Source organism: Phyllostomus discolor, chromosome 1 (genome assembly GCF_004126475.2).
Source record: "Phyllostomus discolor isolate MPI-MPIP mPhyDis1 chromosome 1, mPhyDis1.pri.v3, whole genome shotgun sequence".
NCBI classification, from domain to species: domain Eukaryota; kingdom Metazoa; phylum Chordata; class Mammalia; order Chiroptera; family Phyllostomidae; genus Phyllostomus; species Phyllostomus discolor.
In genome coordinates this window covers 195,365,678-195,382,448 of record NC_040903.2, presented here as the reverse complement: position 1 = coordinate 195,382,448, position 16,771 = coordinate 195,365,678, and the positions used below count along the sequence as shown (strand labels likewise).

Here is a 16,771-nt window from a genome sequence, read left to right as displayed (position 1 = left end):
TTCTATCCTGGAAAGAGTCACCTGAACTAGGTTCTGTGATTTTTGCCATTTTTTGGATGAGGAAACATTCAATTTGCTAAGTAAACTTGCCCAAGGTCACCTAGTTCACAAACGGCGAACTCAGGTAGGTGGATCCCACACTGCACACTTCCATCCATATACTGCACTTCGTTGCACGATTCATGTAAAATTTACCATTCTCCAAAACTATTCAAGGTCCCTGCCTCCTTTTAACACACCCAAGCTAAGCCCCCTTGCTTCTAGGCAGTCTGGCAAAAAAAATATGTGCCTTTTGGGGGAGTCCGATCAGTACATTTTAAGGGTTATTTGAAACATTTGGCCTCATTGCAGATGGATCAGGCCGTCTGTGAATTGAGAGGTAGAACCTGCTCTGGCAAAAAAAAAGAAAGAAAGAAAGAAATCTTGACCTAAGATACAGTTACTTTAAAAAGTTAAAATAATAGTAGCAGTTATGTGTCTTAAAATTGATAAAAAGTGAATTCACAACATTATTTAAAAAGTCATACCTATGTGTTGGTAGAGTTAAAATGATATTCCATTAGATTATAAAAGGCAAGGCTACTCTACTTTTAAAAAATCCCATCTTTGCCCTGGCTGGGTAGCTAAATTGGTTAGAGCATTGTCCCAAAATGCCAAGGTTGTGGATTCGATCCCTGATCAGGGCATAAACAAGAATCAACCAATAATGAAGGCATCAATAAGTGGAACAACAAACAGATGTTCCTCTCTCTCGCTCTCAAATTGATTAATAAAAATTTAAACAAAAAATCATCTTTAATTCATTATTTTTTCAATTCAATCATTATAAAATGTAACTTAAATGTTCAAGTTTGGGATTAAAATTTCTCAAAGTAAAGACAGATCTAGACTGCCATTTTCAAGTGCCCCAGGTATTTATGAACTATGCTGGTTTATGCATCTGGACCTTCATACAATAAGTGGCTATATAGGCTTAAAGTACTGTGTATATTTTTGCTTTAATATGTGATATAAATTTATTTCCCCTCTCTTAGTAAATTGTGAGCCTTGTTCAGGGTAGACTCTACATGCCCTGCTTACCTTATCAAACTGCATATATTAAAATATTCTGTTGTTTTCCATTTGGAATTGCTGTAATTTTAATATGTCAAAGAGGTTAGTGGGAGTTCTGATGACTGATACTTCAAAGTCACACTTTTTTAAAAAAAATTTCTCACCCTAGGTTATGCTCATTGATTTTAGAGAGAGGGAAAGGGTGGGAAAGAGAAGGAGAGAAATATGGATGTGAGGGAGAAATCAACCTCATATTTCTTGTATCAGAATACAATGCTTGCTTTTTAATGTTGTCAAGACCCATCCCAGGCAAACTACTAACTTTTGAACCAATCCTTTGACAAGTTAATATGAAAGAGATTTTTTAAAAAGATTTTATTTATTCATTTTTTAGAGAGGGAAGGGAGAGAGAGAGAGAGGGAGGGAGAAACATCAATGTGCGGTTGCTGGGGGTCGTGGCCTGCAACCCAGTCATGACATGTACCCTGACTGGGAATTGAACCTGCGACACTTTGGTTCGCAGCCCACACTCAATCCACTGAGCTACGCCAGCCAGGGCTGAAAGAGATTTTTTCAAATTTTAATTTTAGAAAAGATGATAACTTCAAATGGCAAGATGCTGTACAAAGCAATCTATAGAACTTGACTCTGCTATTAACTAGGTAGAATGAGGGGGTTAAAATATTTTTTAAAAAGATTTTAAATTTATTTTTAGAGAGAGGGGAAGGGAGGGAGAGAAGCATCGATGTGCAAGAGAAACATTGGTTGCCTCTCACACATCCTCAGCTGGGGACCTGGCCTGCAACCCAGGCGAGTGCCCTGACTGGGAATCCAGACCAGCGACCTTTCAGTTCGAAGGTCGGCGCTCAATCCACTGGGCCACACCAGCCAGGGCTGAAGCAGTTAAAATTGTGAAGTCTGACAAACATACTGATTCAGCCCTGTTCTATGTATCTGTAACTTCAGTAATGTATGGAGCTGAACTCTGAAAGTTTTGGAACTTTAAAAAAAATTAAATTGTATTCAATGCCTTGAGAAGAGCGCTGAGAAAGCAAGTGAGAAGGCACGGCTTTGAAGAACTGGCCATTTGGCCTCTCCTCTCCCCCCTTCCCACCCCTCTCCCACTATCTTAGCTATTTGACCCGATTAAACAACTTTGGGATGGTAGCCAGATTTCTGCATGCTAATGAGGCCCCTATTCAGGATTTAGTGCGATTTCATCCACCTCGAGCTTCCTGACTGCCCAGGGAAAATCTGGCTTCACAGAAATCTCTCAATTTTGTCAGAGTTTCGCCAGTGAGGAGCTCACACTTGCTTGAAACCGACACAAACTTTGAACACCTCTGGACACGTCAGATTATTCATTAGCAAATTCTTTTCGCCTTCTATCCAAGCATTGAAAGGTGACGCCAGAATCGCGTGTACTACTCACAGAACGAGACTGGCAATACCCAGCCTAGTCCTACGACTTCAGCCGTTACTAGCAGTAGTCGAACACATTTCTCAAATTTCCTTAAATCTCCCCTACTCCTGAGGCAGGTCTAAGAGCCAGGTCCCACTCGACTCTCCAGTCTCTCTGAATCTGGTCACTACAGAAGTTTCTGGTGTATGTGTGTAAAACAGAAGGGGTTGTAGTGGGGAACCGCGTGGAGTGACCACCGTGCATTACGTAACGAAAGCCCTGGCTACCGGAGGGAGCGGGCCTGACATTGAGACATTCCAGGGGGGAGGGGAGTTGCTGCCCTGGAGTCGCCAGGAACGGCGGCGGCAGTTCCAAGAAACTGAGAGAGAGAGAGAGAGAGGAAGGTGGCCGAGATAAAGAAAACACTTGGGGAATGAGAATGGTAAAAAGCCGCAGGACCGAGAGCATTAGCAAACAGCTGGGCACGTGTAGTAATTTGTTAGATGAAACGGCAGCTTTCCAACTTTTGCACGGGAACAAGGGATTTACCCTTTGGGGATTATAAACGTAATAGGAAAGCCAAAAGCTAATGAATGAAGTTCAACGGTTTGTTGAAAATACTTAAATATTTGTGTCCGGAAGCGCAAACTCTCTGCATTTATTTAGAAAGTAGAAACCCCAAACTAGAATGCTCTGCCGTGCGTCTCCACTCTCCTCAGTCCGAAAAAGAGCTGCTCGCGCGGTACTGCCCCTTTAAGACCTGCTCGCACTCGGGCTCTACAAAAGGGAGTGACCTCTGGGCTTTGACAGCTCCCCTAATAACTACCACCGCGCAGGCCCCGCCCACCTAGCGACCAGTCGCGGCGATTGGCCGGCGGGCCGGTATCCCGTGCTCTGATTGGCTCGCTGCTTCCCCTGAGCGAACCTTTAGAACTCTGAGACAGACAATATTCTGTTACATTGTAGCAAAATGGCGACTGTCATTCACAACCCCCTGAAAGCGTAAGTAAGACTAAAAAATGTACATATTCCGCGTGGTTTCAATATGAAAAAAAAGGCGCCTTCTGCGTGCCGAGCGCTGCCAGTGCACTGCGCTTGCAGGCGCCTGCAGCCGCTGTGGGGCTTCTCTCTTTTCTTTCAGCTCTTACTTCTTCACCTTCTTTTTTTCCCCACAACACGCAGAAATGTCAGGAGATGCAATTAACACGAAGAAAATTGTTACGTTTGTGTGCTGCTTAATTGGCGGACGGAGAGAGAGAAGGGATGCCGGCAGGGGAGCCTGGCGCTCGAGCGCTTTGCAGCTGGGGGTTCGTGGGCAGCTCGGGGACAACACGGTCCCCCGAGCGCCCGGCTTCTCGAGGCGGCGAGCGCGGCGCTGAGGGCGGCCGACCGGGGAGCGAGCGCCGGGCAGGGGCCGCCTGGGTGCACTTGGCTGAGCCTCGCACCTCCGGAGCCCGCGGCCCCCACCCCGCGGTTCAGTCCGCCCGGGCGAGCGGACCGCCGCAGCTCCGGAGTTTGCAAGGAGCTCTCCTCCTTCCGATCGCTGGCGGGGAGTTAGTTTGTGCAAACCTTCCGGAGTTAGGAGGACTGCAGGGGGAGCAGCGGGTCCCGGGAGCCCTGGGGTCCAGGTGCTTGCCCGGGGCTTTCCTGCCGGGGCACCCCCGGAGCGTGACGGTGCTCCGGGCGGTCGCCAGCGTGTCTGCGGGTGTGTTTGTGGGCGAAATGGCTACAGTAAATTAACGACGCAGGTTAACTTGGGGTTGATTTGGAGGCAGGGGAGCTGCAGGTCTCGTGAATGGTGTTTTCACCTCCTCTGGGTGAAAAGCCGTGGCAGGCGAAGAGGCAGCTTGGAGCTCCCCGCCTGAGCAGGCAGCGTCTGCTCCCGGCCCGAGCGAGGGGCAGGTGCCTCTGGCCGCCGCTGGGAGACTTTGAGCGGACGCCCAGATCCGGGACGGAGGGGGGCGGGCTGCACGAGGACACGCGGGGGCCAGTCCTCGGGTCCAACAGCCAATTCCTGCCTGCCTGCCTTCCTCCTCCTTTTCATCTTGGCTTCCTTCCTTCCTTCCTTCCAGTCCGTGGAACTGTTAAGCCGCCAAGTCCGCTCGCGATCGCGGAGCCGGGGGTGGTTTCGGAAAACTAGCGTCGCTCTGCAAGGGGTGCTATTGGCACTGATGTTGGCAGAAGGGAGCTCTCTCCGGATCACGGCGCTACGTGGGCTGGAGCCCGAGCCAGGGGAATCGGGTCTTCGCAGCGCGCCTGGAAGCCGCGGGCGAGGGGAGGGGGCAGTGCGGGTGGGGGGCGTGTTTCGTGCCGAATTCTCGCGGGCGCGTGGCATACACCCACCCAGGTTCTTCCAACTCCGCGCATCGTTGTCCGCACCCCCATCTCCTCTTAGAGTTGAAATCCAGGTTTGCACCTTGAAGGAGGGACGGTTGCGGGGGGGCGGGGCGCGGTAGGGAGATTCCTATTGCGAAGGAACGCTCGGGGAGGATGGAATGCTTTTGCACCAGCCTGTCTCCCTCCCATCAGTAATAGGAAAAAGGGTAAGAACGTCCCAGGTCTCGGAGTTTTAAATATATACATATACATTAAAGCTACTATTAAGAGGATATTTGAAGCTGAGGCTGATCGGGGAGCAGCAACCCCCGGCATCAGTTCTCGCTCTGAACTGCTAATATACTGCACTTCTACGCCACAGCCGTTTACCCAAGAAAGAAATTGTTTTATGGCAGAATAAATGGGCGTAACTTCGCCGCATCCTCGCTTTCCTTGTCGCTCGCGCTGCCGCACCGCTGATGCTGTGGGTTTCTACCGAGCCCACAGCTGATTTGCAGCGTGCACATTTCCAGCCGATATCACATAATCAGGTTGATGCCACCCGGTAAACTCAAGTTAGAGAAATCTCACATGTGCGCCAGGTTTGCTTCCTACTGGGAGGGAAAGCGGTACCCTGGTTACCCTGGAGCCGGCTTACGCGCGGGCGGGCGCAATGTCTCTACGCTCCAGGGTTCCCCTGCTCGCCCCCGGCTTTTTGCTTTTGTTTTTGGACTGCAGAAGGTTACGTGTTTGAGAAGGATTTCTGTGTAGGGCTGGGTTAGAGGTGGGGGGAGGGACAGAAAGCGTTCTGGTTAGTGGAATTAGTTATGAATTTTTATACTTGAACTTTGATTAGTAACAGTTACAGTGTGATGTGCTTGTAGTTCTGTGGCTTCATACACTCACACACCAGCCTACGCACAGCACTCCTGTTGGCTTTTTCTAGGTGGGAGTTGAGTGGTCCTTTGTAATTAGCTGCTCCTTTTTTGCACCGTAACCCCTTTCGCCTGGGGGGTAAGGGGGTGTAAACAATAACCCCGGCCATCGGAGTCCTCTGCGCCCTCGTTGCCCCGGACGGTTTTTAAACTCTTATGGCGGGAGCACACACGTTGTTATTGGGAGACCAACACCATCTGCCTTTATTTTTTAAAACAACTTGTGTAATAAAACATCTTATTTTTCATTTGTTTTTAAAAGTTGCTGATCAGGAAACAATACACACGTGAATAAATTATGCATGGACTAAATTAGAACAAAGCGCAGAGACTCATCAAGCCGAAAGGATGGATGGCGGCTGGGAGGAGGGGAGCAGGGAGTATGGTTTGGAGAGCAATGTTTTCATCCTCATGTGTCTCTCCTGACAATGAAACGCAGCCGAATGACATTAGCATTTTCTCTGTGTGCGTTCTGAGTCTCTTCTCCCCACTTGGAAAAAAAAAAAAAAAAAGCCAACCCCGCTAACGCCCCCTACTGAAACTGGTCACACAAAGGTTTGGGGAATAAAGTGGTGGTAGGTAAGGTTCTGAGACTAAAGAGGATCAGGTTTCATGTAACACCTGTTTGTAGAGCCCTATCTACCCTGAGTATGGACCGTTTCTCACTTATACTAGCTTTTTGCACATAGGACTGTAGGAATAATCCAATAGCTCAGGTAACTGGATGGCAGAATTTGAATCTCATTGCTTTGGGGTCTTAAGGGCCCAAGCTCCTGGAGCCACATCTCATCTTAGCACTTTGGCTTTCTTTCTGCCTGTCTTTGATCTCCCCTCCACTCTCTTTCCTATTCCTCCTCCTTGTACCTTTCACCCCCTTCTCTCTGAAGCTGACAGCCCGGCTTCTCTCTCTGTTGTTGCCTTTAACATCTTATTACTGCCCAACAGGGTGTTAGAGGCAGAAACAGGAGCTGCCTGGACTGATCAGATCACAAAGGGGACCTGGCAGGTGGCCACACAACCAAGCAGTCACATCTGGACAGATAGAATTTAAAGCATTGATGAACATGTATGAAGTGTAAATGGGTATTACACAGTATTTTATTTAGCAGCTACATTGGCTGAACGTAGGTGTGTGAGTCACTCATTTATTACACTTACAAGCAAGATAAAGGCCATATAGTGAAGTAATTACACATGTAGGTAACATAAATATGGATTAGATAAAGGTCTATGTGTCAGTCACATTACATATTGTGTTCTGGTTGCTATTTATATACCTAGGACACAATGCTTTTAATATAGATTGTAATCTTATGTGCTGTTCTAGTTCAGGTAAACCGTACTTCCCAAATCTGCTATTAATACTTTAAAGAGCTTACTTTTATTAAGTTATCAAAACCCTGGTTAGTATGCACTTAACTGGGAATGTCTGCCACCTTCTGCCAGACTTGATTATGCACATACGAATCTATTATTATAACTGCCTGCTTAGAAAAGAATAACTGTTATTATTGTTTAATTATCCTATGTAAACCAACAGAGCTTTACTTCAAGTAACTGTAAAGAATGAGACCAGTAAACTATTGTCTGTAACTGTGAACATACATAATTGCACTGAAAAAAATTTTTTTAAAGAGTTTCACTTGCTTAGAGGCATTTGTTTATATGGTTCCATTATTAAGGACACAATTTTGGGAGAAGTAGATATACTTACTTAGCTAAGGTCAGTCAGCAGGTCATGTGTATGGATGGACCTCAAATCTTCATCTCTATACATTCTATGATCTGGATACATTGCATTCTAATCTAAAGTGGTTTTGTGCCTGTGAAAGTTGTGTAATTGTCAGCCACTTAGAAGCCAGACCTTGCTCTTGCTGTGGCAGGTTAGATATCAGAAATGAAAAGGTAGGGGGGAACACATTCCTGGTTCTAATCTCCTCTTAGCTCTCTGTGAATGGGAATAGGACGGGAATGTTGGGGTTGGGACTTTGTAAACTTGCAGCCTTTTATGGACATTACTTTAGCCCTAACGAAAGACATTTTAAGCCAACAGATGCTTAAGAACCACCTTCTCCATCTGCTTCTGGTTGCCACTGGGAGAAAAAAAAAAGAAAAAGCCCTAAATTCTCCAAACTTCATTAGCACACATTATTTTTCAGCAGGACAAATGTCTGGTTTTGATGAGATACCCATAAAGGAGATTGATTTCTGCCAGAACGCACGTGGAGGCATTGTCACAGGGTAAACCCCTGTTAGGAGCCGGCCTGCAGACCACCTGGGAGACAGCCAGAGAGCACAGTGGAAGGCAGCCGCTCAGATCCATAGTGGGCTGAAATTCAGAGGCAGCTTATTGGAGACTTCTCATCTTCCTCTCTCTTTGGGATCATGCAGGTAGCTGGAATTTGGATACATCTGAAAAAGATCATCATATCAAAAGCTGTTTAAGAGCCATCTGCTCAGATCAATGCAATAAATAGAATGTCACAGTCGGCATGCTTTGTTTGGAGCAGGCACCAGAAAGGGAAAGGAAACTGAGGCTGATGTTTCAGTTTTTAAAGTGCAGCCACACTGAAGGTAGTGGTGGTGGGGGCTGGGTCATAAAAAGGCACCAGAATCTAGGCCTGTTTATTATTCCAATCTCTTGCAAAGTACCTTGTGGTTTTTTTAAGTGTACTGAAAGTCACTAGAAGACAGAGATGTAGCCAAATGTGGCAAGCCCCCTGCCAAAGAAATGCCACAACCACTGAAAATAATTTTTTGCCTAGGCAGGTTTCCCTGAAGGGGCCTGTGTAAAAGCATGACCCTAGTTTTAAGTAGTCTTTAAATATGTAGATATGAAGATCTACATATTTAAAGACTAAAGATAAAGTGGGAATAGGTGAGTGCATAAAACCATTGTGTGGTCTGGAACTGAAAAGCTGATTGTTTAACACCCAGAGAGACTGATATTATGATCCATTGCAAGTTCCAAAGTTTTCTTTGGTTGTATGAGTGACTGGGGAGAGATGAGGTGCTGTGTTTTTGTAATTTGTTTTTCTTATTGGTCCGGTTACTAGTGTTTCACAGTCTGTCAAACCATATGGATGAATGGAGCTAGCATCATAAAACTGTCACCAGAGGAAGGTTTTTGAAGCCTGTGATTTGCATTAGTTTTAAAAGCAGTGGTTGGAAGGTGTTGGGTGGGGCAGGGTGGGGGGTGGGGGTGGGGTGGGGAACGAGGGGCAGACTGTTGAGAATTTCTAGGTAGAGTGTTTGTGAATAGTAGTGTGTTGGGCGGGGATTAGGCTCAGAGCTTCTAATAGTGGGGTTCAAATGGCGCACACTGAGTGCTCCACCACCCAGGCCTCAGTTCTGAGCCTGGCGAACAATGATGGCACATGTCTAATCCTTCTTGAGCAGCCTCTCCACCGTCCCTGAATCCAGAGACTGTGGTCATCTCAGGTTGCTGTGAAATGAGTGAGGTTTTTGCTGTTGTTGTTGTTACTCACTTTGAAAACCTGCTGTTTCTATTAACTGTAATTGGAAGCTCCACCAGAAAAGACTTTCCAGCCCCCAAACTTTCATCTGCCATCCGTGTGACCCTGTCTCAAACTCTGACCCTCTTCCGTGTGATTCATTTCTCACCAGTGGCCAGTCTGTTGCAGTCATGATGACTTCAGAGCAAAGGAGGAGAAGAAGCTCCGGGAGAGGAAGCCTTGAGCTCTGCTCCCAGCCCTGCCACCAACTACCTATGTGATGTTGTACATAAAAATCCTCTGAGCTGCATCATTCTTGTCGTTAAGATGAGGATAATACGTTAAGTCAGAAACTTTGTGGCTTTCATTAGGATCAGTTAGCACAGGAAGAGGACAGTCGGGCCAGAGTTCAAATTCTTCCTTGTTTTAAAAGCGTGGCTGTAAAGTGGTGTTGCTACGATGGGAGACTCTCCTGTGGTCTCATCCTCTCTGGGACAGTCTTGCCACGCTGTGCTACCGCTTGGGGTTCTAGTCGACAGGGAACTTCCTCTCCCTTCTCAGGGCCTGGGGCCGAGGACCAGGTGGTGTGGCCCCTTTAGAACATGATTTTCTCTTTTGAACACTTTTCTTCTCATTAGCACCCCAACCAGAGAATGGAAAGAGGAAAGAGAAGTGGGAAGACTAATTGGCCTATTTTGCTATTTATAAACACTCAGATAAAGTGTTTGGTCGTGTAATTACTGAGAATACCTGTCTTTTTCTCACTCTTTTCTTTAAATGTGTCGAGGGAGTAGGGGAACCCAGCAAAAGATTTTTTTGTCTCTAGATTTTATTTTTCCACATCTTCCTGGACCTTCCCTCTCTTCCACCTTGGCACCCATCCCCATTAACATGGAAATACAGTGCTTATTTCATTTCCATCTGGGCAGCTGCAGGCACCTGGCTGCTCAGCGAGCTGACATGGTGGACCTGTACCGATGTCGCACTGGGCTTCCTGTAGAGTACCCGCGTCACTGCCGAGGGAGTGGAGGTGCCTAGCAGACCCCGCACAGAGGCTGGTACACCTGGGTGGGTGTCAGCAGGTATCAGCAGGTATCGGGAGCATCTTGGCTGGAATTCACTGCTTCTCCTTCCTTGATAGGCCTCTGGAACATCCCAGATTCTTCTGGAGTCGCTATGATTAGGCTTGCCTTTGGTTGAAACCTTTCTATAGGCCTAAGGGATGAAGGAGGGGGTTGCAAAGCCCATCAGAGAATTCACGGAAGCCTAACTTGTGAGACGTTGGCCAAATGAAAGACAAAACAAAATGGTTACCTTGAACCCCAGCAGACAGAGGCGGCCCCTTAATTTTTTTCTCCAATTGCGGTAAAATATACATAACATAATCTAACACTGAGATTATGTACCATTTTAATGATTTTAAATGTACAATTCAGTGGCATTAAGTACATTCATAATGTTGTACAACCATTGATACTCTCCAATTTCAGAATTTTTAAAATCATTCTAAACAGACCCTCCCCCACTTGTAGTCCCTGGGCACCACCATTCTCCTTTCCGTCTTTATAAATTTGTCTGTTGTAAGCACCTCACATAAGCAGAATGCTACAATTTTCCCCTTTCATGACTGGTTGATGTCACTGACATAATGTCCCCACCGTTCATCTATGTTATAGCATGTGTCAGGATTTTCTTCCTTTTTATGGCTGAACAATATTCCACTGTATGTGTTACCACATTTTATTTATTCATTCAATGATGGACACAGGTTATTTTGCTATCGTGAATAATGCAGTTATGCATATGGGTGTATAAGTAGCTGCTTGAATCCCTGCTTTTAATTCTTTTGGGTATATGTCTAGATCCCCTTCGTTTTTAGACTTTCACAAAAGTCTGCTTAGTGGTCCCTACTACATTTCTAGACGATACAGGCAACCCCACCTTATACATGCAAAGAGAAATACTGTCATAGAATTCAACTAATGTATTCCCCTCCTCCTGTAGGAATACCATTATTTTGGGGGAGAATGCCCTGGAAACCCAGGGACTCCCTTCTCTCATCCCCAGCCACAGAGGTTGCCTCCCCATTGTCCACCTCCCTCCCCGGACATTTGGAGCTCCGTTGGGGGCCAGGGTCTAGGGTTGGAGAGGTTCCAGGAGCTTAGCCATCCTAGTTACCTGGTGAGCCTTGGAGTGAAGGTCTCCCAGGCAGAGAGGTTTCGCCAGGAGGCAGGGGTTGAGGGAGCACCTGGGCTGACTGGACAGGTTGAAAGTCAAGAGTCAGTCAATCAGGCTTTTCTTCTTACGGAGGGAGAAGCGCTTGAGTCTCCTCTCTCCTCCTCCCCTCTCCTCCCCCTACACCCAGCCCTGCGGACCCTCAGAGGCCCAAATGAAATAATGGATGTGAAAACATTTCCAAAGGTGTAAAGCCAAATGTAAGGCGTTACTAGAACTACAGTTTCCTGTAGCTGACGGAGGCCTTCTCAGAGAGTAAACAATACCTCCTCTATTAAACATTATTTTAGTGTATTAAAACTGAAATAAGTGAAAGGAATCTGGCATTACATATCATGTGCAGTCATTGTCTCGCAGGAAGTGCAAAGCCTCACTCATCCAGCTGTGCGTAAATAGCCCTGGGATCACAGTGGGATTTTCTCAGGGTCTGGGTTTGAAAATAGGTGAGACTATGAGCTCAAGAGAAGCCTCGTTTTGTTTCCCATTGGCTGCCCTGAACTGAGTTCACCCTCAAAATCAGGGGAGACAGAATCCTGGAGGGCACAGGAGCCCTCTTCTGGAACTTGAACTTGGCCACCATCCAGGCTCCTCCTGTCATTAAGAGGATTCCTAGGAGAGGAAAGGGGTGAAGGTGGGGCTGGAGCTTAAATCTGCTATCGAGCAAGGAGGGTGTGCTGTTGACACAGGAGATCGGCAACAAAAATGGATTCTTTATACAAAGTAGATAATGGAGAGCGTCTTGACGAGGTGGGGGCCCGGAAGGGGGTGGGGGAGACAATGGTCAAATCAGAATTAGAGTTAGATCTTGGTTTGCAGCCTTGGAAATGCTTAGGATTCAAGCTCGCTGCAAAACTTACAACATTTCCTTTACTTTGTAAAACAAATTAAGTTAAATGTCATTCCAACTCCCATTCTCCTCAACAAACAACTCTTTACACGTCTTTGTTTGCTGCCAGTTGAGCTCTGTGAGAACTGTCCCACCCTCCCTGGAGTTCTGTCATCCTGTCCTGGCCGACACTGATTGCCAGGCTGCCCCTCAGAACTAAGCATCACGGTACCCCCCCTCCTTCCATCTAGGAGCTCCCACTCCAAGGAAGCCCTCCAGTCTGTCTGTTTTTCCTTCCTGACCCGCTCCTTGGCAGGGCAAAGTAAGTGCCTGTAAACCAGGAGCCTGACTATCCACTAGGCTTCTCGGGAAACCACTGTCAGCTGGGGAGGGCGGGGGCGGGGCGGAGAGGGGAGGCAATGTGGTGCTGGGGATGGGGGAGGCACAGTGGATGGGGTAGCGGGAGGGGAGAGAATATATTCTCTCCTGCTAATTATTTTCCCTGAGGACTTAGCCATTGCAGAACCATCTATTATCGTGGGAGCGCTCTATGGTGGTTCTGCCCGTGATGAATGCTAAGTGGAAACAAGCAAGAAAAATTAACAGGCGGCTGCTTCTGTCCACCTAATTAAAATGCATATCCAAATGCATAATTCCTTATGTTTCCCCATGCACACACTCCCCTTCCAATCCCAGTTCTATGGAGGAGAAAAAAACACTTTCCCCCAATCATTTCTCTTGATTATATTTCCATCAAGGAAGAACTGGAGGGTTTCCTTAGAATAGAGGAGGGTGGTTCTTCTCACACTTCTAAAATTGCTGGGTTTTTATTTAGATTGGGCCTGAAAATTCTGAGCTGTTTTTTGGTTTCAAATGAAAAACAAAAACTTTATCTGACTGCAGAAAAAAGGGGAAAGGAAGGGAGTAGAGAAAGGAAGGAGAAAAAAAGAGAGCAAGCAAGCAAGCAAGCAAGCAAGCAAGCAAAGAAGTTCCCATTATTGCTGAGGGCCTTTTAGTTTTGTGCTCAAAGTCTGGCTTGGATCAGCCAAGAGACTTTCGAAGGTCTTTCCTATCTCCTCTTCCTCTCCATTCCTTCCTTGGACTTTGAACTACCTCCTCCAACCCCCAGAACAAACATAACCCAGGATTTCGTAGAGGGATCTGAGAAGATGCATCTGCCTGTGCCCATCAGGTGGAGAGAGAAAAACCAAAAGCCTTTGCATTTGGGACACGACCAGACACAGACATCAGAGACTCCAGCGGGTTTTGAATCAAACAAACAATACCTCTTCATCCTTATCTTCCTCCCTCTTTGCTTACTGATCATTTTCTCCCTCTTGGAGGAACAACTTTATTCAGTGCCATAAAATATTTAATAAAACCACGAACTTAAGTCACTGTGTTCAGTTCAATGTCACCGTCATCTCTGTGGCAGCAGCCCCTCCCTGGCTGGGCGCCCCCCCCCCCCCCCCTCAAGCCCCTTGACTGCCCTCCACAGCCGCCCAGCTGTTGATTTATCAGGGCCGGCTGGCTCAGCAGTGCATGGAGATTGCTTTTAATTAACTCTCTTCATTTTCCCCAATCTTCAGGGAGCAGCAGCCCTTTAATGATTTTAATATTTTATCTGGATTTATATCACCTTATTTGTTGTTGTTTGACTTCTGCATTTGTTCTTCCTGAATCTCCTCCAGACTGACATATTTACTTGCCCCTTCCCCTTGCCCCCTGGACCTTTCTGGAGAAGGGATGATGGGTTTTGAAGAAGGCCCCCCTTTCTCGAGGTTTCTGCGAGGTGATTAGAACCTTTGTTTGAGGAATCCCAGTCTCACCCGACTCAGCTGAAGGAGTTGCTGAGCTTTTTGTTGGGAAAAAAAATCTGAATTTTAGAAAGTGAGGTCTCTCTGCCGTTTTTTGTGTTGGCTGCCTCTTTAAAAGAGTGAGCTGCCTGGGAGAGCTGGGGCAGAACTGCTCCCTGGGTTCTCTGGTCCCTGTGGCTTCAGGCCTGTGGTTCTGCTACCGCTGCCCTGACAGTTCAGTCAGACTGCTGCAGAATGATGACTTCGGGGCAGGGCTGGACATAGGTGCGGTTCAGTCCTTGCCTCTTGAGAGGTGGCTGACATCCACTCAGGAACTGCTCGGAAAAGCAGCTGTAGCTACCGTCCAAAAGAGGCACCAGGTGCCTTCTCTGCTTTCTCCCACAACCCTCGGTTCCCCGTCGCTGTGCCTGCTCTCCAGTGTGGGAAAACACATCACCATTCATCTGCACACCTTCCCAGCTCCCCCGCCAGCCCCCTTTTGGCTGCAAAGTCTGCTTTTCCCCACAGCAGTCCCAGAGAGGCCTGGCAGACGGACCTGCATGGGGGTTAGTTTTCAGAACAAGCTTGTCCATGAAGTGCCCTTTTGGCATCTCAGTTTGGTGATGTGTCTTTGGGGTTACCTGTTGCTGGGCAACTGCCAACTAAAGTTTGAGCCTGATCTGGGGATTGCAGTGAATTGCTGTGGGTGACTTTTATCCACAGCTAGGGACTCGACTTTACAATCCTGCTTCTGGAAACAGGAGTTTGAGAAGACCTTCTCCCATGCGCCTGTGTGGAAAGAGGTATTGGCTTTTCAGGTCTAGCTCAGCACCTGGCACACAGGCTGGACACATGAATGTGTGCTTTGGTGGTGAAAATAAGCACTTTCTCCCATCTCCATGCACTCACCCCTTTAAGCTCTGTATGTGGATACAGAGATGGAAAACCACGGCTTCTACACCACAGTCTGGTGTTCAGGCTACTAGGTATTCTTTCGAGGGTGTCTTCTTCACCCTTTTGAGAATCCTGTGAAAGCTGTGGACCATCTCATAGATGTGAACATCTGCATATTGTTTTATGGGGTTCACAGACTTTGAGGAGCCCATCAGTGGATGCTCTAGAGGTTCATGGGCTCCAGGCTAAGAAGCTCAGAATGAGAGATGTGAGTGAACTTATCCTGAAAGCCGCCGTTGTCTCCTCCTCCTCCTTCTTCTTCTTTTAAGATTTTATTTATTTATGTTTAGAGAGAGGGGAAGGGAGGGAGAAAAACATCGATAGGTTGCCTGTCGTACAACCCCAACTGGGGACCTGGCTCACAACTCAGGCACGTGCCCTGACTGGGAAATGAACCAACAACCCTTTGGTTTGCAGGCTGGCATTCAATCCACTGAGCCACACCAGCCGGGGCTGAAAGCCTACCTCTGTGTCCCTGCTCAGAGAGAGGGAGCCCCTCACACTCCCACAGTATCACCAAACTGCTTGTGTCTCCTCCAGCCCCTCCCTGCCCCACACTTGATGGACATACGCCTGCTCATCTTCCAGATGCTTCAGAACCCCTCTGCTCTGGTGCGGCCCTTGCGGAACCTTGGGTAAAACTGGCCACACCTGCCCTTGGCCCCCTACTCCCAAGCATACTCGCCTCTCTTGGCCACTGAAATACTTAAATCTGGTCAGCTAGAACGTAAGGCCCTGGAAGGCTGGGACAGTGCCTTTCCAGCCTTAGGATCTAGCACAGCAGGCATTTAATAAATACGTGTGAAATTACTGAGCAAATGAAGCCAGCAAGCAGAAACACCGCTCTTCCCATCTGATTTGCTCCCAGCCCTTTAGAGTTGCGTTTCTCTTCCTCTCCCTTGACTGTAGGACAAGGCTGCAGAATTCCTTTCCCCAAATTCTTCCGTTTCAGGGGTTTCAGGGGTTTCAGGGGTGGGAGGGAGCACCGGCACAAGAGAGGCCTTACCTGCCTGTAGCGTGTTCAGCTGTGATGATTGTCAGCATCACTCACTCTGGCCCCTGGTCTGTTTATCACTTCATCCCTGTAGATCTAAAAAAATGTGGCTTTTCCCCCTTTGGTCTTGGGAAGTAAAGACACCTCTTTCTTCTTTGTTCTCTTTCAGGGACTAAGTAGTTGAGGGCTTGTGAATAGCCATTGATAAATCAGCCATATGTTTATTGACTGCCTCCATGGCCCAGCTGTGTATGGGATTTCCTTTAGCCTTATTTATAAACCTGAAGACTTTCAAAAACATTTTTAATATATAAAAAAGATTTTATTTATTTATATTTAGAGAGAGGGGAAGGGAGAAAGAGAGGGAGAGAAACATCGATGTTTGAGAGAGAAACATTGATCGGTTGCCTCTCGTACGCATCCCTACCAGGGACTGAACCCACAATCCAGGAATGTGCCCTGACTGGGAATCGAACTGGTGACGTTTCACTTTACAGAAAGATGCCCAACCATCTGAGCCACACCAGTCAGGGCTACCTGAGGACTTTTGTGGGTTTTAAGCTGGAGGAGACCAGAAGGTGAGAATTCTATAATAATTTGACCCATGGGTGCCATCCCATGAGAATCTACTGCCTGAGAATCTACTGAGTTTTGGGGGCGACTGTAGTCCCATCACTGTCCTCAGATACACAGTCTTTGAGCCAGCGCCTGTCACGTACTTTCACAGTGCCAGTGTCTAGCTAGATACAACTTTCCCTGTGACTCAGTGTCCCAGCCCTGTTCCATGCAGATCAGTCCCCTAGAC

General features: G+C 47.3%; 1 protein-coding gene across 1 annotated transcript in view; it reads left to right on the top strand.

Moving 5' to 3' along the window:
• Positions 1-3,371: 3,371 nt before the first annotated feature.
• The window catches only part of DPF3 (double PHD fingers 3), a 193,550-nt gene continuing 180,150 nt past the window's right edge, over positions 3,372-16,771 (top strand). Inside the window, exon 1 of the mRNA XM_028506546.2 lies at positions 3,372-3,457. Within this exon, the coding sequence (XP_028362347.1) occupies positions 3,426-3,457 (32 nt within the window). The 5' untranslated portion in view covers positions 3,372-3,425. The remainder of the gene's footprint in view (positions 3,458-16,771) is intronic.